Below are 26,570 nucleotides of genomic sequence, written 5' to 3'. Positions count from 1 at the left end.
ATGTTCCAGGATGTCCCGTAATTAAAAAAAAATGCAATATGTTTAAGCATCAAGAGGTTGCAACACTTTTTCGATGAATTTCGAAACATATAAATATACCGATGTTCCGAACCAATGTACGTACAATACGTCTCGCTACCTGTAGTAATCAATGATTCGCTTTTTCAAATATTTATGCGTTCTTGTTGCTTAAAACCTAATTTTATTATGTAGAACTCCTTTTAATGCTAGCATGTTTAAAAAAAATAAAAATATTCAATTTTTTCGCAGTAAATTTCTTACAGTTTTTTTAGGGGGGAATGGGTATATAGATGCATAATCAGCATCAAGTATTATATTAAATTAATTAATTTAATATAAATAGTGATATTACTAATTCTTATTCGACATGCTGTGTTATGACCGAAAATTAATTCGGCGCACATTCTGGTTGAATTCGGAGAAGTAAATAAAATCACATAAATAAAAATAAAAGCACTAAGACCTAGCTACGACCGATGAAGGCTTTCTTCCTATCATTGTGTTGTTACAATATCGGTCTAATAACATATTTGTAATAAAAATATTCAATTCAAAGTAAAATTATGCTGAATTCTTTAAAAATCGTACATGTCCTGGAATAAGCCGTACATTGAAAAAAAAAACAAATTGTTTGTAGAAGAATAAAAAATAGTAAACAGATGAAAAATATTTATTTATAATTATGTCAATAGTAACGTCTTTCATTAATCTTTATAATAATTTAATTATGTGTATTAATTTTGAAGTAATTGTAGTTTTTATATTTGTTCTCAAATCTGCCAATACATTTGTATTTACATCTGATGTACAATATGTATATACATCTAGATGTACAGTCCTGGAATCTGTCATTACATTAGTACGGCAGTTTCCAGGACGTCCCGGTCTACCGTACAACATAAATTTTTTCCAGGACAGTTCTGGAAAGTGTCAAATGTCCCGGAATCTACCTATATAAAAGTTGAAAAGTTCCGGAAACTGCCCCTGGACATACATACATACATATATATATATATATATATATATGTGTGTGTGTGTGTATATATATTCACAGGGTGTCAGGTAACTACCGCCCTGGTTTCGTGGGTTGATAGATCAAGTAAAACTGAGCAGAAAAGTCCTTTACCATTTTTTAATATTTGCCATAGTTAACGAAATAAAAATTAATAACGTCTGCGAATAAGCGCGTATCACCGCGCGCAAGGACCGCCCGCCGCTTGCAGGCCGCAGGCCGCAACTGCTGCTGCTTTTCCCTCTTCACCGCACCGCGCCGCGCCTACAGCCGCGGCTGCCTACGTCTCGGCGACCGGCGGGCGGTCCTTGCGCGCGGTGATACGCGCTTATTTGCAGACTTTATTAATTTTTATTTCGTTAACTATGGCAAGTATTAAAAAATGGTAAAGGACTTTTCTGCTCAGTTTTACTTGATCTATCAATCCACGAAACCGGTTGTTATCTGACACCCTGTATATATACAGAGTGTCCCAGACCAATGTATAAAGATTATTACGATGAGGTAGAAGGGATCGAGATAAATGAAAAAGTCTAATACTATTTTGCGATATTTGCAATAATTTTTGAGTAATAAAATATTAAGGTCAGTCGAATAAGAGCGCGCAGAGAGACAAGCGGTCGCTCGTCTGAGCCATAGGTCCGCCCACTGCGGCCCGATTGTAGGCGACGGTAAGTGGCGCGCGGCGAGGGAAAGGATAGCTTAGCACCGCACCGCGTCGAACCGGGCGGTCTTACGACTCAGGCGACCAACTGTTTGCCTCTCCGCGCGCTCTTATTCGGCTGATTTTAATATTTTATTACACGAAAATTATTGCAAATATCGCAAACTGTTATTAGACTTTTTGATTTATCTCGATCCCTTCTACCTCATCGTAGTAATCTTTATATATTGGTCTGGGACACTCTGTGTATATATATATATATATATATATATATATATATATATACACCCCCACATAGAAATTGACCCCCAGTGGATGTCCATCACCCTTCCATATCTCCATGGGACGTCTATCTCCATGGTGGAAGTCAGATGGACGTCCATTAGAAGTCTATGAATCCTCCATAGCTCCATGGGATTTTACTTCCATCATGGAAGTCAGATAGATCTCCATTAGACATCCATTCAACCTCCATAGCTCCATGGGATTTTATTTCTATCATAGAAGTCAGATGGACATCCATTAGAAATCCATTAAACTTCTATAGCTTCATAGGATTTTACTTCCATCATAGAAGTCAGATGGACGTCCATTAGAAGGCCATAAAATTTCTATAGCTTCATGAGATTTTACTTTTATCATAGAAGTCAGATAGATTCCGTAAAGCGTATAATGCGTATGACGTTCTTGCGACGATATCCTTGTTGATCACCAGAAGTTAAACAAGGATAAAATGTTATATTACGTACATCATGCGCTCTCTTTACGGAATTTGGTCATTATCTCTTTATCAAAACAATTATGCAACTAATTTGTTTATAACAATTATAACAACTATGACAAATAAAAAAGCGTCATATATGTTTTTTTAGTAATTTTTCTCGGTGAATCGATTGGCGCAATCAGTTCTCCTCTACACTCAGTTTTGACAATTTGTTTATAACAATTAATTGCAAAATTAACTTTGGCAACGGGCATTTTATGTCATTAATGTTTTTTCATGCTTCGATACTATTTCTAATTGTTGTTTTTTGACTGATTTGGCCATGGGCAGAAACAGGTTTTAATTATTTATATAATTTATATTAAAAATATCTAAGGCTAAATAAACAAAAGGTTAATAAGAGTGTTCGCGTGATACCCAAGACGCCAGTCTCTTCTTGTTCAAATCAGCTTTACTTCAAATATAACTTTTTATTAACAATCTCACAAGTGTACATTTAGTTCAGTGTTAAGATACTAGGTTATCGTTCCGAAGATCTTAGGTTCGAATCCCGCCGGCGCCGATGCGTTTCAAAAATTTATAAAATAATTGGTAATTGTAATTAGTGAATTAAAATGTTATATGTGAAACAGTGAATACAGATTAAGCTATAAAAATAATAAAATTTGTATAAAAAAAATTTTTTTAATCGTCCATTAGACGTCCACTGAAGGTCCGAACCTCCACGGTACACGTCCATTAATAATCTAAATAACGTCTGCTGAGACTCCATAAAGCCTCTACTAATAATCCACGTGACGTCGGTTTGTCATCCATTAAGGCTCTATAAACCCTTTATTAATAATCCACGTAACGTCTAATGGACATCCGTTGTTAACGTGTAATGGACGTCCAATGGATGTCCATGGAACGTCCACTGGAAGGTCCGAACTTCCACGGCAGACGTCCATTAGACGTCCATTGGAGGTTTTAGTTCTATGTGGGTGTATATATATATATATATATATATATATATATATATATATTCATTAACAAAGTCGTTAAATCAACTTGAAATTTTTTTCAGCAAAAACAAAGATATTTGAATATATATATATATATATATATATATATATATATATATATATATTCAAATATCTTTGTTTTTGCTGAAAAAAATTTCAAGTTGATTTAACGACTTTGTTAATGAATTACTCATGTGTATACTATTATAAATTATACACGAAAATTATATATTATCTATGCCAAAATAAATATGTATTCTAGCAAAACCGTATTCCTCTAAATGTGTTATTAATTATTTTCAACTATTTATAACTATGTATAATATTTACAATATTTTTTAAATAAATTTTTTTTAATCTTTTTTTTTTTATTAAATTAGCACCGGAAAAATATTTTGAGTTTTTGCAATAGAAAAAAATTTTTACTAAAAATAAAAAAATATATATTGTAACGTGAAAATAAGTACTGCAAAACACAATTCAAATATTTCGTATTGTCATTTTTATCAATTTTTCTCTAACAATTCTTTATCAACAAAAAATTTTTGTCACAAAAAATTCTTTAATACTAAAAACTCAGCAGAATGTCTCTTCATTACTACCACTTATAATAGTTCAGTCAGCATGCTGATCAGCAGAAAATAACAATCAGTAGTCAGTATAAAGCAAAGAACGAAAAATTTATCTCAACACGGCATTCTCGTACAATACGAGGTGTGTTCAAAAAGTATCACGAATTTTGTGTTTTTTCAAAAATTATTTATTTATTCATGAATATCTATTTTGTCCCCTTCAAAGTAATCCCCATGAGATATTATACACTTGTGCCAACGGTTTTTCCAATCTTCGAAGCACTTCAAGAAATCATTTTTTTTTATCTTGTTCAGCTCCTCCTTCGATGCCGTCTTTATCTCGTCAAGCGTAGCGTAACGTCGTCCTTTCATGGGCCTCTTCAGTTTAGGGAACAAGAAAAAGTCACAGGGGGCCAGATCTGGGGAATACGGTGGCTGCGGCATCATTAGTGTGTTGTTTTTGGCCAAAAAGTCGCGCACAAGCAACGATGTGTGAGCAGGGGCGTTATCGTGGTGCAAAAGCCAATTTTTGTTCTTCCACAAATCCGGGCGTTTCTGGCGGATTGCTTCGCGCAAATTGCGCATAACTTGCAGGTAATATTCCTTATTGACCGTTCTACCCTGTGGCAAGAACTCATGATGCACCACGCCCCTGCAATCGAAGAAAACTGTCAGCAAAACTTTCACATTCGACCGAACTTGGCGCGCTTTTTTCGGTCTTGGTTCGTGCGGCAGCTTCCATTGAGATGATTGAGCTTTGGTTTCCACGTCATAACCATAAACCCACGATTCGTCACCAGTTATGACCCTCTGGAGCAAATTTGGGTCGTCGCGGACAGAGTCCAACATCTCATTAGCAATGTTCATGCGATGCTGTTTTTGGTCGCAATTGAGCAATTTTGGTACGAATTTCGCGGCGACCCGTCTCATGCCCAAATCATTGATAAAAATCGAATGGCACGAGCCAATCGATATGTTTAGGTCCTCAGCAACTTCTCTAACGGTGATTCGACGATTGGCCAATACCATTTTCTCCACTTCATTAATTTTTTCGTCTGTTGTTGAAGTGCTCGGGCGTCCGGCACGCTCTTCGTCGTTCACATCTTCTCGGCCTTCTGAGAACATTTTGTACCACCGACAAACGTTGCTTCGGTCCAAGGTAGCTTCTCCGTATGCCACAGTCAACATTCGGAATGCATCCGCGCACTTAATTTCGTTTTTCACACAAAATTTGATACAGGTTCTTTGATCCATTTTTTTGAATAGGTAAAAATCGAAGACGATCCAAAACAGGTGCAAGCAAAGCAGCTATCAACAATTAAGTGAACATTCAAAATGGCCGAGCTTGTCGGTATAAGTGAGAGACATGAGTACCAACATAACGCCACAAAAAGATCGAAATTCGAATATACGTAACCCGCGAAAATTCAAAATTCGCGATACTTTTTGAACACACCTCGTATGTTACTGCACACAGAAAATGTGCTTTTACTAAGAAAAGCGATTACTCAATTTACTTATTTCTTTTTTTAATATTTTTTATTTTTAACAAATTGCTTTCAACAGAATATTTTTTCGATTTGTTTTTAAAATATACTTATCATAAATTTTAAGAATTATTCATTATTGTGCACTTACAAAAGGAATTAATATTCTTTCAAATATTATAAAATTTTATCATAAAAAAGTCAAATTAATAAGCATATCAAATTTTTGTTTCAACTTAACATCCTTGATTGAATTATAATTTCTAAATTTACTAATATTCAAAATATATTTTGAATGAATTTGATGCTTGTGTGAAATTAATGATGGATTCCCGAATGTAAGTATGAAAATTTATAAAATACTTAAAGCAAATATAATATTTACTTAAATACAGTTTGTCTTTATTGGTCGCGGATTTTATCTGTGTTGTCCATTGTGGCGTAAGTTCCTAAATTTAGCTGACTTTTTTCGAACACCGGAACGTAATGAGATTGACGAAGTCAAGGATACAAATTGGGCACATCAGAGTGCGTGGGTTGCAAAATGACGTATAACCATTAATGGACTTGAAAGAAGTATTATTTCTACATTAGTGGAAAAATTGTAAATAAATAAAATTTTAAATAAATTTTGATAAAATTTTGATGACATATTTTGAAATTTTATATTTGTTTTGAAACACATTTTGTAGAATGTTTATTAAAAATTTATTACAATTGTATTACTATATTGCTGAATACAAATTTTTGATTTTTTAAATCCATATATCTATTTTAAATATTTTGAATCTATTTCCGTATGTTGGAACCATACCACGACAAACAGTATTAGAACTTGTAAATATTTTATATTAGAAATTTTATAAATCTGACTCTTGATTGACATCTTTAAATTATCAAACTCAACTCATTCCCGCTGTCGAACGAGGAATAGATGATGAAGTTTTTAAAGTTAACTAAATTGAAGTTTTATTTCAACTCTTCAACTCTACATATATTTTAAATTTTTTTATAAAATTGTGCCTCCTTTGACATTATATTTATATTGCGATGAGCTTCTAATAGTTTGCTCGGTAATTGCGAAGAATAATAGCTTTTGCATTGCGATCACTGCGTTGTGTTTCCAACGTTGGAACATAACAAAGAATAACTTATATAAATTATATAGAGAGACTCACACATAGTAAGTAAAGTTTATTCGCTGAAGAAGACTCATCTGTAAAAGTTGAAAAGAGTTTATATTTTTTTAAATATTATCATAAAATTTCATAGAAAAGTCAGATTAATAAGCAAATCAAATTTTTGTTTTTCAGTAATTTTCGAAATTATTAGTGAATTTAAGAGAATAATTAGAAAATTTAATTACATTCTTAAATAAAAAAAATTATTGCACGTTAAAGATGTATATTTAATCTACTCATTACCGACCGTTAATTTTCGATTGGTTACGTTTGTAAATAAAACGAGCTGAATTTAGTTATTTATTATTGTTGAATTTATTTTTATTTATTTCATTGTTTACTGAGACGATAAAGTCGTCATCTTCTTGACCTTATCATGATAATCATCATATGTTACTGGAGAATCAGAAAAATAAATTTCCAGCATTAAATCTATTACGCTAACAAAGAAGTGATTACAATTATCACATAATTTAAATATAGTTGGTACCAAAAATGATTATAAGTTATAATTATTTAATGCTAATTGCTGCAATTTCTTATTATTATATATTGTACATTACAACATTAATAATTATAAAAATATAGTTCCCAATCATAATTATTTTAAATAGAAGATGAGCCAAGACGTATTAGTAATTATGTGATAACATTGATTTATTTTCAAGAACTCCCGCTAAACATGAAACCTTCAGGGAACGTTACGTTTTCGCTCTAATTTAGCAAATTTGTAACGTTTTGTATGTATAGGTTAAATAACAGATTTTATATACGTTTAAAAGTAACGTTCTATTTGTGTTAGTCCATGGAACGTGTCAAAAACATTACATTTTTACCTTAAATGTGACCCTTTGGAACGTTACAAAAGAAACATTTTGTGACATGACAGTAACGTTTTATATAAAATGTTTTTTTTATAACTTTAAAAACATTGCCTCAACGTTACACGTACAATATTTCTGAAACATTCAGTTTGCTACGTTTCTTCAATGTTTTCTTTGAAACGTTAACTTTTACACATTCAAAAACGCCGCAACAACGTAGCAAATGCGACATTTCTGAAACGTTAATTTGCGACGTAATGTAAAGGTTTTGTTTGAAACATTAATTTTAAAACATCTTACACCCCGCGTTAATGTGCATCATCTGCATGCGTTTAAGGACACGATAATGCTGCAAATAATGCTTTGAAGCATTGATTGGTCAATTTGTAAAATTCTTTACTCTGATTGGTTAATCATATGCTTCCAAATTATTTGTAGCAAGACTTTGACCGCACTCTATAGCAGTGCATGCAGCATCATCTTTTGCATGAGAGAATTAATATACAAAAATGATATTGTTTAAATAAACGCGCTTTGTAGCGAGTCTGCATGGCTGCGTTCAGAATGAACGTCTAAGTGCACCCAGACATCATTTTATCTTGTTTAACATTCGATAAACAACAAAGATAAAACATCTGTGCGCACCTGCAATGGACGTTTATTCTGAACGCACTCCATGGGACACGGTGTGAAGGCGCTTAAGGAGCGCTCGACCAGCGGGGGTCACGCGGCTAACGACACGGACGCGGGCTCCCGCGTTTTGTTTTCTGAATCTTTCTTGTCTCTCTGCTTTTAACGGCGGGTGGACGTGGCCCGGTTTTCTGATTCTTCTTTTGCATTTTCTTCATTTTGTGCGTGCACGCAATTCCGGAAGGAGAAGTGAGTAGTTAACTGTGGTTTCAAATCGAAGTCCGAGCTCTGGCTGCCAGAGAAGCCGGAGCTCGGACTTCGAGATAATAATCGAGTGGTTGCCAGGGAAGGAAGCTGGAGTTTGGAGACATATTTCAAGATACGAATTTTTTTACGAGTTTTGGAGCCTTGTGTCCTTAAGGTTAGTATTCGTTTGAAGATTGACTGAATCACATCTTTCTATCCGTATTTTCTCTCTCTCTCTCTCTCTCTCTCTCTCTCCCCTCTCTCTTCGCTCTCCGCTCTCTAAGATTGACCGAATCACATTCTTCTCTCCGTATATTCTCTCTCTCTTTCTCTCTCTCTCTCTCTCTCTCTTTCTCTCTCTCTCTCTTTCTCTCTCTCTCTCTTTCTCTCTCTCTCTCTCTCTCTCTTTCTCTCTCTCTCTCTTTCTCTCTCTCTCTCTTTCTCTCTCTCTCTCCCCCCTTTTCTCCCCCCTCCTTTCTCTCCGCTCTCTCCGCTGTCTAAGATAGACTGAATCACATCTTTCTCTCCGTATTCTCTCTCCTCTCTCACCGCTCTCTGCTCTCTAAGATTAATTAAATCACATCTTTCTACCCGTATTCTCTCTCTCTCTCTCTCCCCGCTCTCTAAGATTGACTGAATCACATTTTTCTCTCCGTATATTCTCTTTCTCTCTCTTTCTCTCTCTCTCTCTCTCTCTCTCTCTCTCTCTCTCTCTCTCTCTCTCTCTCTCTCTCTCTCTCCTCCCTCCGCTCTCTGCTCTCTAAGATTAACTAAATCACATCTTTCTATCCGTATTTCTCTCTCTCTCTCTCTCTCTCTCTCTCCCCTCTCTCTCTGCTCTCCGCTCTCTAAGATTGACTGAATCACATTTTTCTCTCCGTACATTCTCTCTCTCTCCCCCCCCTCTCTCTCTCTCTCTCTCCTCTCTCACCGCTCTCTGCTCTCTAAGATTAACTAAATCACATCTTTCTATCCGTATTCTCTCTCTCTCTCTCCCCGCTCTCTCCGCTCACTAAGATTGACTGAATCGCATTTTTCTCTCCGTATATTCTCTCTCTCTCTCTCTCTCCTCTCTCCGCTCTCCGCTCTCCGCTCTCTAAGATTGACTGAATCACATTTTTCTCTCCGTATATTCTCTCTCTCTCTCTCTCTCTCTCTCTCTCTCTCTCCCTCTCTCTCTCTCTCTCTCGCAAGGAGAAGACGTGTCGAGAGTCGCTCCGCAAATGTAATAACATTTGAGTGGTTTAAAGTGAGAAAAGACATAAAATAAGTTGATTGACTTGCGCCGCCATAGACCGGGGATAGCTGTGAAAGTTATCTAGCCGGGATATGGCGATCTGTGAATGTGAGCAGTGAATTTACTGTTTGGGATATCGAAGTCTCACAAGACAGTAGACATTATACGTGGACACAATAGTGCTGACGTGTGAAAGTGGATCACAGGTGACGGATCGCTTATGCTGATATTAACGGTTTCGGCCGGTAATTATCAGCATGGACGAGGAATATGCAGAATACCGATGCTCGGCATGTAGGAAGGCAATTAAGAGCAAAGTTGTTAGATGTAAAACTTGCCCAAAGCTTTTTTACCATCCAGGATGTGTAAATAAGCATAGAATTTTCGACAGAAATCAAGAGTACGTGCCGTGTAAAGGCCCATTTGATGAATTCTTGACTGACATTGAAAAAGCACCGACACCGACAGGAAGAGATAGGACATCATCGACAGGATCCGTAGGAATGAGCAGTGGAAATAAAGGGTCAGGAATCGATTTAAAAATAGATTGGATTATAAGAGCTGTAAAAGAAATAAAAGATGAGGCGGTATGTAAAAACGAAATTAAAACAATGATTAAAGAAGTAGTTCAGGAAGAATTAGAAAATGTCAAACAAGAATTAGAAACTTTGAAGAAAATTGTACATGGATCAAAAGAAGGACCACAGTGAAGCTACAGTGAAGCGGTCAAAGAAAAGAAAAGAAGAAAGAAAACGTTATAATAGTTAAACCAAAATTGCAACAGGAGAGTGAAGACACGAAAAAAGTAATAAAAGAGAAGGTAGATATAAAAAATATGGCAATGGGAGTAACGAAAATAAAGAAAGGAAGCAAAGGAGTAGTAATTATGGGTTGTGAATCTGGAGAAGAGATGAAAAAATTGAAAGAGACAGTACAAGCTAAGCTGGGAGAGAATTATAAAGTGCTCGAGTCGTCTCGATCGAAACCAAAAGTAAAAATTGTTAACATAAATTTAGAAGAGATGAACTTAGATGATAATGAACTTATAAATACAATTAAGAAGCAGAATAGAATAGATACAGTAAATATGCGAATTGTGAAGAGAATGGTCAAAGAAAAGAGTAACAACCAAAGAAGAGGAAATGAAGGATCAGTAATAATGGAAATAGATGAAGAGACGCACGAGCTGATATTGAAGAAATCAAATCTAAATATAGGATGGAAGAAATGTCCTGTATTTAATCACATCAGCGTCAAAAGATGTTTCAAGTGCTGGGGGTACTTCCACATTGCTAAAAATTGTACGAGAGAAGAAACATGCTGCAAATGCGCAGGGAATCATAGCTCGCGGGTTTGCACAACAACGGAGAGCAAATGTGTAAATTGTATGTTCAAAAATAGAACATACAATTTAAAAATAAATGACGAACATGAAGCCATCAGTCGAGAATGTCCAACTTTTAAGAGAGCGTTACAGGAAGAGAAGAGAAGAGCAGGTTGTGAGGATACAAAATAGCAACTACAGAAGAAAGAAGAAATAATTATGTATACAAATGCGCAGAGCTTAACAGCACACATAGACGAACTACAGCATCAGGTTATGAAGAGGATAAATCCTGTGATGGTAGCGATGTCGGAGACCAGGCTAATTAGTGACATAGAAGACAGTGAAGTAAATGTGCCAGGTTACACTGTAGTTAGATGCGATGCCAAAAATAGGAACACAGGGGGAGTTATTATGTATATAAGAGACGATATTAGATATGAAGTAGTATTAATAAAAAAGTTAGAATCAAATTGTTGGTGTGCTGCGATAGAAATGAAAGAAAAACTTTATAAAGGAGTGATAATGGTAATATATCACTCACCAAGCGCATCGCACGGAGATTTCATGAGATTTTTTGAGGATATAGTAGAGGAGTTAATAATAAAGGAAGAATGCATGGTAATAGGAGATTTTAATATAGACCTTATGGCGGACACGTTTTATGCGAAGAAATTACAAGAGACAATGTTAAGCTTGTAACGATAGCATCATTACACAGGTAAATTATATCTCTTTCTCGCTCGCACGCCGGATTATAACGTATCGTTCCGTCTCTTTTACTCGCACACCCGATCACGTGACGTCAGTACTCTCCGTCTCGCTCACTCGCACGCGCGGCCACGTGACGTCGGTTCCGTCTTCCATCTCGCTCGCTCTTGCGCCCGGTCGCGTGACGTCACACGTAGCATCGCGCGGGCACGTGCGCGTAGGTACACGCCGAAAAGTGGGGTAAACACGTGGTTCCGACTGCGTGGGCGGCTGGAGGGTATAAATACGGAGCCACACCAGGAAGGACCAACCAGTCGGTTCCAAATCACCGGTACCGACACTCCGGGAGTACTCGGAGCTCCTTGGCTGGGTGTTCTCGGCTTCCTTATACCGGGTGTACTCGTTTTCCTGAAAACCCCTGACACCGGGCGTTCTCGGCTTCCTGACATAGGCCGGCTACGGCCTTCCTGACACCGGGCGTTCTCGGTTACCCGCACTCCTGTGCCGGGCGTTCTCGGCTTCCTGACACAGGCCGTTTACGGTCTCCTGATACCGGGCGTACTCGGTTATTCCGTACCGCACTTCTACGCCGGGTGCTCTCGGCTTCCTGATACCGGGCGTACTCGGTTACCCGTTTCTTTGCCTGTTACCTGTCCTTTAATTTCGATTCTTAATTTTGTTTTCTTTTCAGAGCAGATTTAGAATATTTTCACTCGGTCGGCGACGACGCGATTACCCGGAGTTACAACTTCCTGGCCGGATTTTTCCTTGGATATCCTCCGTCCCGAGCGTTCCGTCCGAATAAGCGCCCTCCTAACAAAGCGAGCGTATCGTGACCCCTTCCTCAGGCGAGCGATAGCTATTAAGTTGCGTTAGCATTAAGTCGCGTTACTTGTAATATTTTCCGAGCATTAGTTTGTAAGATCCGCGTCTCAATCTACGCCGCGAGCGCTTAATTTAGTTTAAGTTTTCTATGTGTTCTCTATGCGAGTACGTTACAATTAGTTTTAGGTTCTTTCCGTGTGTGATCAAACGTTCCGGGGAACACGAGTTCCGAAGGTGTTAACTTCCTCTCTTCCTAATAAATTTTATTTTATTATTTTGTATCACGGAGTGTGAGGAGAAATTGATTTAAATAAATATTTTGTTAATTTTCTTTCAAATCGGAGTTCCTTCTTTTCTCGACCCTGGCACCGGCGAGCTAATCCGTGACCGCGAGAAAAGTCGAATCGTTACAAGCTTGGGCATGAAACAGTATGTGAACGAACCAATGAGAGTTACAAAAGACAGTCAGACAATTATAGATTTAATTTTTTCTAATAATAATAAAACAGTACAAGTAGTTCATGAACCTAAGATTACGGACCATGCGTGGCTGAAAGTAGAGTTAAGTGTGAGTAAAAATGATAGTAAATACAGGGAATTTAGCGCTAGAAATTACAAAGAGTTCGATGAAGATGAATTTGTTATATTAGTAAAAAACAGGTTACAGGAAAGTCAGGGATGGCAATGCGAATGTGTAGATGTGAGTGAGAGAGCGAAAAAATTTGTTAACAGTATAGTAGATGCGTTAGATGTAATGGCACCGAAGAAAAAATTTAGAATTCCAAAAGTATGGGAGGGGAAAAAATGGTTCTCAGATGAGATAAGAGAGGCTGCGGATAGGAGGGATAGGGCATATAGGAAAGCATTGTATGACAATACCGAACAAAATTGGTCACAGTATAAAATTGAAAGAAATGGAGTAGTAAAATTAATCAGGGAAAAAAAAAAGAATATTACGAAAGTATGATAAATCTTAATAAAGAAAACCCTACGACTATGTGGAAAACCTTAAAAGAAGTAATTAGAGGCGAGCCAGTAGGTATACAGGAAATAGGAAATATAGATTTTGAGATCTTAGGCGATACCGAAGAGTGCAATAAGCCTATTAATAGTATAGTAAATTCTATAAAGGTAGATAGATCCGGCAGTGATATAATTGAATTTTGGATGAATATAAATAAAAAAACTATTTATACTATCGAGAACAAAGAAATTATGGAAAGTTTTGAGGTTGTTACACTAGAGCAGCTAGAAGAAATAGTTATGGGATTACCAAAAAAGAAAGGTACGGAAGAGGGAATAACTAGTGATATATTGAAGGTAGCTTTTCCTGTAATAAAAAAAGAATTTGCGATTTTAATAAATAATTCTTTAAGAGAAGGTCACTGTCCGGAAGGTTGGAAAACCTCTACTATAGTACCGATTCCAAAGATAGATAAAGCCAAAAAAGCGAGCGAATATAGGCCTATTAATATGTTACCAATATATGAAAGAGTGCTAGAATTAGTAGTAAAAGAACAACTTGAAACTTATTTGGAAACAAACGGTATTATAACAGAGCATCAGGCGGGATTTAGAAAATATTATTCGTGTGAAACAGCGATTCAATCTGTCATAGACGAATGGAAATTAATAGTGAGCGAAGGAAAAATGGTAGGAGTTATCTTCATGGATCTTAAGAGAGCATTTGAAACAATAGATAGAGAAAGATTGTTAGAAAAAATGTATCAATACGGAATTAGAGGAATGACCCTAGAGTGGTTCAAATCATACTTAAATAATAGGAAACAACAGGTTCGATACAATCAGATATGGTCTAAATTATTGCCTACAGAATATGGAGTGCCTCAAGGTTCAGTACTGGGACCTTTGCTATTTATATTATATATAAATGATATAATTGAAGTATGTCCAGAAGGGTGCAATATAAAAATGTTTGCAGATGACACGCTTATATATGTAAGTGGAGAAAGTAGTGCGGATGTAGAGGTAAAAATGAATATGGCTTTTAATGTAATCGAACATTGGATGAATATAAATAAGTTAAAAATGAACGCAGATAAAACAAAATATATGATAGTTAGAAGTATTAGAAAAGAATTAAGAGGTAAGACTGTCGTGAAGTGTCTGGATGGAATTGAGATAGAACGGGTATCAACCATGAAATATTTAGGTATAATGCTAGACGATAGACTTAGATTTCAAGACCACTGCGATTATATACTTAAGAAAATAGGGAAAAAGACTAGCTTTTTAAATAGAATAAGTAACTTCGTATCAGCATATACTAGATGTATCGTGTACAAGTCCATCATAGCACCTCATTTCGAGTACTGTGCCACTCTATTAGTTGGGATGGGTGAAACGCAATTGAATAAACTTCAGATAGCTCAAAACCGTGCCATGAGAGTAATTTTACAGTGCAATAGATATACCAAAATTGAACACATGCTACACGCCTTACAGTTCATGTCTGTAAGGCAACGGTTATATTATAACGTTAGTGTATTTATCTTTAAAATATTAAATGGCATGGCTTCGGAGACGTTAAACAATAAAATAGAGATAGTGGGAGGAGAATGCGATAGACAAACGAGGCAGACAGGAAACTTAGCAGTAACTTTCCGTAGAACTAGAAGTGCTCAAAAAAGCCTTTTTTATGAAGGTATAAAAATGTATAATTCGTTACCCACTGTGATTAAGCAATGCAGCGAATTAGTAGCGTTTAAGAGACTGTTAAAAGAGTATATATTAGGTAATATTAATATATAGTTATAATAATTGTGTACAAGAAATAGCTGTGAAAGCTAAATAAAGGTCTATCAATCAATCAATCTCTTCCCCTCTCTCCCTTTCTCCTTTCTCTCCGCTCTCTCCGCTCTCTAAGATAGACCGAATCACATCTTTCTATCCGTATTCTCTCTCTCTCTCTCCCCGCTCTCTCCGCTCTCTAAGATTGACTGAATCACATTTTTCTCTCCGTATATTCTCTCTCTCTCTCTCTCTCTCTCTCTCTCTCTCTCTCTCTCTCTCTCTCTCTCTCTCTCTCTCTCTCTCTTCTCTCCCCCCCCTCTCTCTCTCTTTTCTCTGTCTCTCTCTCTCTCTCTCCCCTCTCTCTCCGCTCTCCGCTCTCTAAGATTGACTGAATCACATTTTTCTCTCCGTATATTTTCTCTCTCTCTCTCTCTCCCCCTCTTTCCCTCTCTCCTTTCTCTCCGCTCTCTCCGCTCTCTAAGATAGACCGAATCATATCTTTCTCTCCGTATTCTCTCTCCTCTCTCACCGCTCTTTCCTCTCTCTTCTCTTTTTCCGCTTTCTCTTTCTCTCTCTTTCTCTCTCTCTCTCTCTCTCTCTCTCTCTCTCTCTCTCTCTCTCTCTCTCTCTCTCTCTCTCTCTCTCTCTCTCAAATATTGTGTATTTTTTGTTTGAAAACTAGATGATTTGTCACTCATATAAGAATACTCTTTCTCTTTCTCTCTTTCTCTCTCTCTCTCTCTCTCTCTCTCTCTCTCTCAAATATTGTGTATTTTTTGTTTGAAAACGAGATAATCTGTCACTCATATAAGAATGCTGTCACTCATATAACGAGATGATCTGTCACTCAAAAGATTTCCCATATATTCCATGACTGGTTAGTTCATCAGTTATCGGAGATAAAGGAGAGAATTATGTCGTACAGTTCTATGACAATACTTACGGTCGCTACTGATGTCCATGAGAAATTTTGTAATGAGAATTGTCATAGATATTGAAAATATTGTCACAGAACTGTACGACATAGCTCTGTAAGCTGGCGGTTTTCGAGTTACACCTTCAACCGCGTTACTATTCTATTGAACTCGCAGGAGGGACAGTCTTCTCAACTCCTGGAAGGAAGGACAAAATGATAACGAGTCTTGTCGTATATGGGAAATCTTTTAACATTTTATACGAGTGACAGAAATTTTCTCGCTTTCAAACGAAAAATACAGTTTTTGATTTTATAATGTGATTTGATTAATATTGAACAAACTATTAAACAATCATTATTTTGATAAAAATCAACGTTTTATACCGACATGTCCAACGTTTGTGATTATTGATTGTTATTATTTTCTATCATTGATGTTTGGTTTATGATATTAATTATAATTAACTTAGAAAAAGAAAGAGAGAGGCTAGCTTAGCTAAGTAAGTAACTTATTGACATAATAATTGTATATAATAATTTAATCTGAATTATGGAAATAATTGTTGCAGAACTTACTTCGATTTCATCGAACATGATATCATAAAAATTAAAGACGAGTGTGATCTTATTAAATTGCTCCAAATATTGAATGAATTCAAAGTCGATATATTACCACTTCAAGTTAGATTAACAGTATATAAATTAATCTTGATTGAGTACTGTTTAAATAACCAAAGGGATGCTTATAAAAATAGACACAAATTGTTAACATTAGCAATTTATTTACGAATTAAAGGAAATAATAGTAGACTTCGTATATAAAATGCCATAATAAGGGAAACTTTTTAAAATTAATAGCTAAAAAGGTACTTGAGGTAAGATATCCATACATATTTATAGATATATTTATATTCATACATATATCTTTTTATCTATTTATCTCAAGTTGAAAAATTTTTCAAATTGATAAATGTCTCATTTTATATAAATTGTAAAATAAAACAATATTAATTGTAAATATATTTATTATCTTCTTCCGATTTCTACTGGAGGAGTTATTTCATAATCAGGTTTGGGAAAAACTCATAGAATAACTTTAAAATCTTAAAATTTTAAAAAATTAAGATTTAAACTTGAACTTTATCTTTACAATATTTTAATTAATACCTTCCATGTTATTGTATATGATAAAATAAATGTATAAGAGACACTACTCTAAATAACTTATATAATATTGTTTATTTTTTTCTTTTTGACAGAGTTTGTGAATGTTTTGGATAAAGTGACTATACAATTCAAAGATTGTTTTAAATTATGGAGACTGTTTTTGCTGTAAATGATCAAATCCAAGCGTTGTTGCAACGAAGTGTAAGTACTACAATATAAATTAAATTAAATAGAAAACATTAACTGATATGTGACAAATACAATAAATAAAATGCTTTACATCGGTTATAATTAGATCTTAATCTATAATATTTATTATGATTTTATATATCTTTTTAAATTCACAAAACTACGCGCCGAATTAAATTTTTGGTTTTGAAACATAATTATAGGATGAACAAGACAAATAAGATAAACAACAGCTTTTTAGCAGTTTTTATTAAGGGGGAAAGGGTTATATATATTTTTAGATGCTTGTTAGCATCATTTACTATTAAGTTGATTTTCAATTTAATAACGTGATATTACTAATTTTTGTTTATCTTATAATTGTGTTTTAAGACCGAAAATTAATTCGGCGCGCAATTTCGTGAACTTTATAAGGTATATAAAATGACATAACAAATATTAGCACTAAGATCTAGCCAAGTGTGAGTAACCAAAATATGTTAATAATTGTATTTAAATCAGGGTTGGCATGGTTTAAACCAAAAAAACTTGATTTTTTGGTTTTTCTTAAAAAAAAACTGGTTTTTACCCAACACCGATTGAAATACAAAATACTTTCCAAAAATATATTTAAATACAAAATGTGTTTAAAGACGTATTTCAAATACTGCTCACCTTTAGATGTACATATGATTGATGTAAGACACTTCATTTGTTTATTACAATATAATAGAATTGGGAAGTAACGCGTTACTATTACCCATTACTATTTTCGTTACTTTTTTACGGCAATAATCATTACTTTTTTGGTTTATAATGACATTTTTACATTACATTTTTACAGTAACGGTAACGAATTCAGCCGTTACTTTCATCGTTATTTCAATTTATTCAATAAATAGCGCGTTGATTACGCATTAGAGTCTTAATTGGACAGAAAGCTTTTGAATGAATACTTCTATACAGGTAAAATGTGATTACCCAGATAACAAAATGCGCGCATAGTGAGTTCACGGAGCGCGGATGCTGTGCGGATTATCCGCACGGTGTGAGCTCACGGCATCCAACAGATGCGTCATCATATGAGACTCATATTGGTCGCACACGTGCGGTACTCATGCGTGTCAGCGATATGAGCCTCAAATGCGTTTTCCAAATGAGACTCATATTGCTCGCATGCATGCATACGGCACTCAAAAATTCTAATCATTGCCCATTTTTTTCACATACTTTTAATGCATTACATATCAATACTTTTATTCATTTTTTTCTGATTTACAATTAAAAATTAATATTATTATATACAATCTTTAATAAATTAGCATTAAAAGTATTAAAAGCATAAAAAGTACTTAAAAATAATGCGCAGTAATTGGAAGTTCATATAGTATTTTGTAAATTTGTTAATATATGGGAGGGTCTTGTTTTATCACGTTGCAATTGACCACTGCATCCATTCACAGCAAATGGTGTCTAGAATTTTTTTACTGTTCAAGCACTGCAGTGAATGGCTGATGATTAATCTCAATGTGGTTGAAAAAAAAATTAACATGTATACAATTAATACTTTGATATTATTTTCAAGTGAATTTTACTTTAATGAAATTCTAATTCAAAATTTAGTTACAAAGATATTTGAAGTTAAAAATACATACATTTTTGTAGAATTAAGCTTATAATAATTAGAGATTGTATATTCTACAATTTTAATTTAAATGTAATTAAATAATAGTTTTTTCAATTAGCAATATCTAACATATTTTATATATGTTCATAAAACTAACCGTTCATACACCTCTTTGAGAGAACTTATAAAATAAAATATGCGAGGTTTGTCAACAATAAAATATGAAATGCTTGCTCTCGTATTGTTTCCAATGTTTGGCAATATTATTCCACAATTTCCTAGAAACAAAGAAAAGAATAATATATAAAAATTAAAACATTTACAAAGTATGAAAATTAAGTTTGATAATTCTACAAGTATTCTACACTTTATCATTTAATCGTTATAAAAAATAAATTTGCTCTTACAAAAATTTAATAAAGTTTATTAATAATAATAATAATCATAATAATAAGTAAAAATTTTGTAATAATAAAAAATTAGTACTTATAAACTATTTTGAGAAGAAAGCGTTTAAAAATTATTGAAATAGAAATGCAAATAAAAAAAGTTAGGATATGTAAAATATATTATACTTATATCAAGTAATAAATATACTACACATAAAAGCAAATTCAAGACTCAAACTTTAAATAATTACCTGAAGTTTTTTTCATCCAGGGAGATCCGATATTATGCAAAATACTCCAATTCAATGTAAAAATATTACATATAAGAACATGGCACTTGCAAAGTATTACACCACTACCACTGACTATGACCACTACACTCAATTGACTCAACTACACTGCACTGTTACAATGACAAGTCAGGATGACCGTTACGGCATGAAGAACCATGTACCATCGAAATGCATGCGCAGAAGCTCTTTGCTGCGATTTGTTGGCTAAAATCGCGTGACTTCATTGACAATTTTAAATTAATGAATGCAAATAAAAATCAGAAAATATCAGAAAAAAATCAAAATATTAAAATCAAAGATAATATGTTATATTTAATCATACAATGATCATTTTCTCACTCATAAAATGCAATAAAAATATAGTTTTACTAGTAGTTTTTCTTCTCATAAGTTAGATTTTCTCTTTGTATAATATTTTTTTATATTTTATCATACACATATTTAATACATTCTCAGATAGTCTCATATACAATATATTTAAAATTTTTTCAGATTTTTATTTGCTTATAAAAAATTGTCACTTAAAGAAATTAAGAAAAAATTAATTTTTCTACATTTTTCTTCTATTTTTTTAGATTTTCTCCTTTTACATAATATACTTAAATCGTGTTTTTTTATACACAGCATTTTTATGTTTTATATAATTTGTTTCCTCACATTTTTATTTTTGCTTACAAAGAAAGATTAGATTTTTTTATCCAGTTCTGTGATTTCACGGTTCTTAAGATTTGCAAATCTTAAAAATTCTATAAAATTACGGTAAGTTATAGATGAAGATTTAAAAAGATATAATTTGGAAAATTAAAATGAGAAAACCAGAAAACACGGTACAAAATTATTAAAAGTAATGGTAACGCGTTACTTTTTTAAATCAGTAACGAATAACTCTAACGAATTGCTTTTTACAAAAAAGATTACGGTTACGGTAACATGTTATTTTTTGTAGGTCATTCCTATCCTTTAATCACAACTCCGATTTCCAACAAACATTTCTAATTTCCCTACCTTAATAAATAAATATACATTGACACAATATAAAATGGGCAAAATAAAAAAGTTTATGACCAAAAGACACATGCGTCGAATTGTTAGAAAAGAACTAATCCAAGTTTTAGAAGATAATGAACATTTACATAAAATATCTATGCATAAAAAACAGACAAGTGCACTAAAACCTGTGCAAAAACAAAGCAATAACCAATTTGTACAGACAGAAAATCAGTCTTCATTAGTATTTCCAGTTATTGCAGAACATAATGTGAACACAGTGTATACAGAAAAAGTGGATGACTTTAATTGTTTATACACATTTAGAGAATCTGAAGAAGTTTCTACTGAGGATTTTGTACTTGGTTCTATGAAACAATGGTTTCTCAAATACAGACATTTATTAAGTCAACAAGCTATTAACGACTTGTTGCAAATTTTACGAATACCATATCCAAAGTTTCCTGTAGACTCGCGTACTCTTTTAAAAACGCCAAATTCATGCCCGTATAAAATTATAAGTGTCCCTCCCGGATCATATTGTCACATTGGCATAGAGACTACATTACGTAAATTTATTATCAGTAATATTTACATGCAAAATTTTATAAATCAAAATACAGAAGTAGTGTTACCTATTAATATAAACATTGACGGATTACCAATTTCGCACAGTTCAAAAAATCAATTTTGGCCAAATTACTTATATCTGTAGATGTAAACTCAGTGAGTAAAAATGCATCAAAGCCTTTTGCAGTTGGAATTTATCATGGGTACAAGAAACCAGCTGATGTAAATCAATATTTAAATAATTTTATTACAGAGTTTAAACATTTACAAAACAATTTTAACATATACAATAAAGTTGTAAAACTAAAGGCCAGTAAACTACTTTGCGATGCTCCTGCAAAATCGTTTGTTTTATGTACGAAAGGTCATACAGGATTTTACAGCTGTACTAAGTGCACTCAAGAAGATAGCTTTATTAATAACAGGGTAGCTTTACTAGAAACCAATGCTGAATTAAGGACAGATGAAACTTTCAAAACCAAAATAGACGACGAATTTCATAAAGGTACAAGTCCTTTCGAAAACATTAACATCGGATTGGTTTCGCAAGTACCCCTTGATGGCATGCATTTAGTATTTCTCGGTGTGATGAAACGAATGATAATGTTTTGGATACGAGGAAAAAAGAACGTTTGCTTGACTGACTATGAGAGGAAAGTCATTAATGATCAGATATTGTTTTTAAAGAATTATGTACCTAAAGACTTTACCTAAAGGCTTGCCAAGAAGCTTGGATGACATTGAATATTTTAAAGCCACTGAACTTAGACAATTTTTGTTGTACATTGGACCGATTGTTTTACAAAATATGAGAAACAAGAATATGTACACACATTTCATGACTTTATCATGCGCTATTCGCATTTTATGTAGCCCTGCATTGTACTCTGTATACAATGATTATGCATTACAACTCCTTCACTATTTTATTGAAAAATATTCTGTACTTTATGGTGGGATGTCAATCATAATGTACATGGCCTTATCCATTTACCTGCAGACTGCTTGCTGCATGGCCCCCTCGATACATTCAGCTGCTTCAAATATGAAAATTATTTATACGAAATTAAAAAAAAAATTCAAACGACGAAACATTCCCTACAACAAATTTGTAATAGACTGAAAGAAGAAGATGAAATAAAGAAACAAGACGAAAAGCTTTATCCGATTTTATATCGAGAATTTAAAACACAAGTTACGGATAGAGGACATTTCATACACTATAAGAAAGTAGATACTGGAAAATATGAAGTTAGCATAGGAAATAAAGATAATTGTGTCATGATAAGGGACAAGTCTGTATTATGCATAGAAAGTATTTGCCAAAATAGAAACACACTCGAAATTTTTGTAAGTGGAAGAAAGTTCACAGTATCAACAACGTTTTTTAATTCACCTTGCTCTTCAAAGCTATTTCATGTACAACTGATGCGAAATATTTCTGATGCTACATATACTATCAATATTAATGATATTGAAGCAAAATGTTTACAATTTCCGCACCAAGATGCCTTTCTAATTATCCCATTAATCCATACACAATAATAAAATACTTAGTAAAGTAAGAGTACTTTCACATTCTACACTAACACAAGGAATACATTAAAGTTAATATAAAGAAAATGATGATTTTGGTTAGAAAAGTTGACTTTATTGATGTTAAGAATCAAAATAAAGTCATGCATTTTGATATTCTCCTGACTTTTGTGTGTTCCTTGGGATCTTGTATTTTTACTCATCGTAATTACAAATAAAATGTATTATGTTTCAGGTTCTTTGGTCTGTGGTCGAATTTTTCGATAATTTAGAAGAATCAGCTGCTATCGAGGTAATACCAACAATATGGATCACAATTATCAACAATGAAATAACGTGCAAATGGCCTGACAAAAATCCTCGGAAAGCTATAAAAAAATGTGCAGCCGCAAAAAGTTCTTGGAAAATATATAAAATTAAAACTATATTACTTCAAACTGGTAATATTTATTATCTTTAATATTATTTATAGTTTAGAAAGATATTTCTTATGTTATAGAATAATTTTAATTTACAGATACATACAAGTCTGCTTTGGAATTTGCAATTAAAAAAACTCAAACCTATACTGATATATCCGTTCCAGAAGTTCAAAAAAAAAGGAAACCAAAAAGAAAAAACCTAGATGATTATATGACCACTGAGCTTAGTGACAATTCTGAAAGCCAACGAATGACACCTCCTCCAAAACTTCCAACACTATGTGGTATGTTAGTAAAGCTCGATTCTAATGGCACGTGGAGACCCAAGCTATTCATGATCTACAGCTTCGAATAATTGAGTCGACATTACTGAAATTATAACTTATTTTATTATAACTTACTTTATTTTTTAGATTCCGCAATAGATCGTGGAAATGTATTTCCGAAGAATGATACAAACATTGCTCCAACTGACAAGACAATAAATGATAATGGTTAGTATATCATAATGTATGTGTAGTTATAAATAGAATTATATAAAAGGTCGAAGACATACGTTAAGAATAAAATAAATGTATTTAATTAAAAATATTTAAGAATAAAGTATAAACGGCTCGTCTTTGATCTATCTTATATAATTCTATTGTTTAGATACATGAGTGTATTAATATATGTAGTTATTAATTTATTATTTATGTAGACTTTCACGATAACGATAAAGAAAATCAAAGTCCGAACGAGATTGAAACTAACAATTTGGATTGTTTAAATGACAATGAGGATCTTGAATCCTATCATAGGATTGGGAATGCGTCACAGGAAACCATGTTTACACCAAATTTCGTACGCAACATTTTATTTGAAGATTTACCATCAGGTATTTTTAATATTTATTACTATTTTGTTATTTAAACATTTGTATATAATAATATATAATACAATTAAGAACAAAATAGGCCTATATACAATCAGGATCTTGCCGCTGAAATAATATTCTTTGTGATTTTCTAAAGTGGGAGAAATTTAAAAGATGCTATGTTATTATTAACATTAATAATAAATAAAATTGACCACCCAATTTTATCATCAATACTATGAGATGTGTGCTTCAAACTGCAAGTAACGACAGCACACAGTACGAAAGAATAAAATGATGAATATTATTTTAATGCCAAGATTCTGATCATATATGCCTATCTTGTCTTTAATTGTATTATATACAAAACGTCAAGATTTAATTATTACTTAATGAATAATAATATAATTCAGACAGTCAGAATATCATCAAGATTTTGGAAAATACAATAGTAATTAGGAAGTTATTGGAAGAACAAAAGACATTTTTGGAACAAAAAAAAGAAAACGCACCAGTCATGTTTACAGACCCAAATTGTAATAACTTGTCTATTCCAACAAAACCGTATAAAAAATTTTAAAAATTGCAAGAATATGATACTTCATTGAGGATTAATACAAACAAAAGAAAACAGCTGGTTAGTACAGATCCAGCTTTGACCGTATTTCTGACGTTTCTGTAATTATATGTGTATTATACTTAAATGGTCTTGTTACAAATTATGATTGTTAGAAATATATTAATATTGTAATTTGCATAAACTATTTAATTGTGTTTGTTGTATTTTTCAGGAAACGTATTTTTATTTACTAGGAGGGGATTCACCCCAAAACCAAATAAAAAATTCATTGGAAAAAATTTTCACAAACAAATTAGGGATGAAATGTTCGTGGAAAGGGCAAAAAGGGAACTTTGCAGTAAACATGTTAATTATAATGGAGATAATAAAATGTAAGATTTTAAAAAATATATAAATTATTTAGCTCAAAATTGTAATTAAACATAAATAAAGTTAATAATTTTTCTTTGCATTTACGCGTAGGTGCTACTCGAAAACATTTTCCGAATTTAACGGACAAACAGATGCAAAACTACGTATCCGCATGGCTAAAGTATGCTAAAACAAGATATGACAGACAGCAGGTATTTATTTTATTTTATTTAAATAAATTATTTTGAGATAATATTTGGATATCTTTTTCTTTAGGCAAAAGTACAACCGGAATAAAAACTTTGACATGCCACAAAAAGTGCTTTGTGAAAGTGTCGATATAGTGCGACAAACAAATTCACGCAAAGTATTTGGTATACCTTTATACAAGTTGGACTGCGGTGATGGCAAAGTACCACTCGTAGTAGATCGATTGATCACAATTATCGAGATGCATGGTCTCTATACCGAGGGTATATATAGAAAGAGCGGCGTCAGTTCCAAAGTGAGAGAACTCAAAATGAAAATGGACGAAGGCAACTTAGAGAAGGTGGATTTCGAAAACTACCAAGTGCATGTTCTAGCGGTGTAAAACGTGAAAAATTAGAAAGTATTTAAAGAAAAGCGTACTGCTCTTAATATACATACATATACATACATACGTATACTACGTATACTTTGCTTATATTAAAGTGACGAGTGAGTCATACCAAATTACTTGTTTTTACAAATTTACGGTCATAAAAATATAATTTATTGTTACACGGTGTTGCAATTCTCAGCAAACGTTCTTTTTTTACGGAGAATTTTTAATATATGGTGTGTAGATGCGCTGTTTTTTTGTAATTATCCGTTTAGCATTAGTAGATCTATCTTGAAAACCATCTCTTTCCAAAGGATCTATTTGTCACGTTCAAGTAGAATCGATAATCGACTGTTTTAAATTTCAGCGAGATCCTTTTATTGTATTTCGATATGATGTTTGACGACGATAGCCGATTTAAAACGTTAGTTTTAGGCGTACAAATTTAAAAGAGGACAAACAATAAAATAGGAAACCAAAACATACTTTGTACATGCAATCTAACAATTTCATAATAATCTGTCATTATTATTGAATTTATGCGAGAGACGTTTAACAAGATTATATTTCTATCTATCAATATTGTATTTATCTATTTAAAGAAAAGCGTACTATTCCTAATACACATATACACACAGACATAGACACACATACACACACAGATGTATGTACATTAAGAAATTTCCGCTTATATCAAAGTGAAGAGGAAGTCATACCAAATCACTTTTTTTTTTTCAAATTCATGTTCATAAAAATGTTGCACCGTGTTGTAATTCTCAGCAAACGTTCTTTTTTACAAAAAATCTTTTTGGTATATGATGTATAGATGCGCTGTTTCTTTGTAATTATCCGTTTAGCATGAGTAGATTTACCTTGAAAACCATCTCTTTCCAAAGTACCTATTTGTCA

At 33.3% G+C, this 26,570-nt stretch overlaps 2 protein-coding genes across 7 annotated transcripts in view; both read left to right on the top strand.

Moving 5' to 3' along the window:
• The window catches only part of LOC105203879 (transient receptor potential cation channel protein painless), a 271,244-nt gene that overhangs the window by 124,321 nt on the left and 120,353 nt on the right, over positions 1-26,570 (top strand). The gene's annotated exons all lie outside the window — the stretch shown is intronic.
• LOC105205038 lies at positions 7,196-25,551 on the top strand. 2 transcript variants are annotated; one of them, XM_039457396.1, is made up of 10 exons: positions 7,201-8,540; positions 16,702-17,007; positions 17,392-17,500; positions 23,105-23,309; positions 23,387-23,575; positions 23,705-23,785; positions 23,992-24,168; positions 24,939-25,098; positions 25,190-25,259; positions 25,355-25,551. In XM_039457396.1, exons 3-10 carry the CDS (start codon positions 17,447-17,449, stop codon positions 25,373-25,375), a joined length of 957 nt encoding a protein of 318 aa, XP_039313330.1. In that variant the 5' UTR covers positions 7,201-8,540; positions 16,702-17,007; positions 17,392-17,446; the 3' UTR covers positions 25,376-25,551. The 2 variants fall into 2 exon arrangements, 1 of the variants encoding a protein (XP_039313330.1); XR_005576313.1 differs by lacking the exons at positions 25,190-25,259; positions 25,355-25,551 and adding an exon at positions 24,561-24,784 and having other exon boundaries at positions 7,196-8,540; positions 24,939-25,080.

Source organism: Solenopsis invicta, chromosome 14, assembly GCF_016802725.1.
Source record: "Solenopsis invicta isolate M01_SB chromosome 14, UNIL_Sinv_3.0, whole genome shotgun sequence".
NCBI lineage: Eukaryota > Metazoa > Arthropoda > Insecta > Hymenoptera > Formicidae > Solenopsis > Solenopsis invicta.
This window is presented reverse-complemented; position numbering and strand designations above follow the sequence as displayed.

Bases quoted from the DNA above. Each gene is read 5' to 3' on its own strand.
- LOC105205038 (XM_039457396.1), top strand. From the start codon at position 17,447: ATGGAGACTGTTTTTGCTGTAAATGATCAAATCCAAGCGTTGTTGCAA. The intron at 17,501-23,104 runs GTAAGTACTACA...ATTATGTTTCAG, and splicing joins AAGCGTTGTTGCAACGAAGT to GTTCTTTGGTCTGTGGTCGA. The intron at 25,099-25,189 runs GTAAGATTTTAA...ATTTACGCGTAG, and splicing joins TATAATGGAGATAATAAAAT to GTGCTACTCGAAAACATTTT.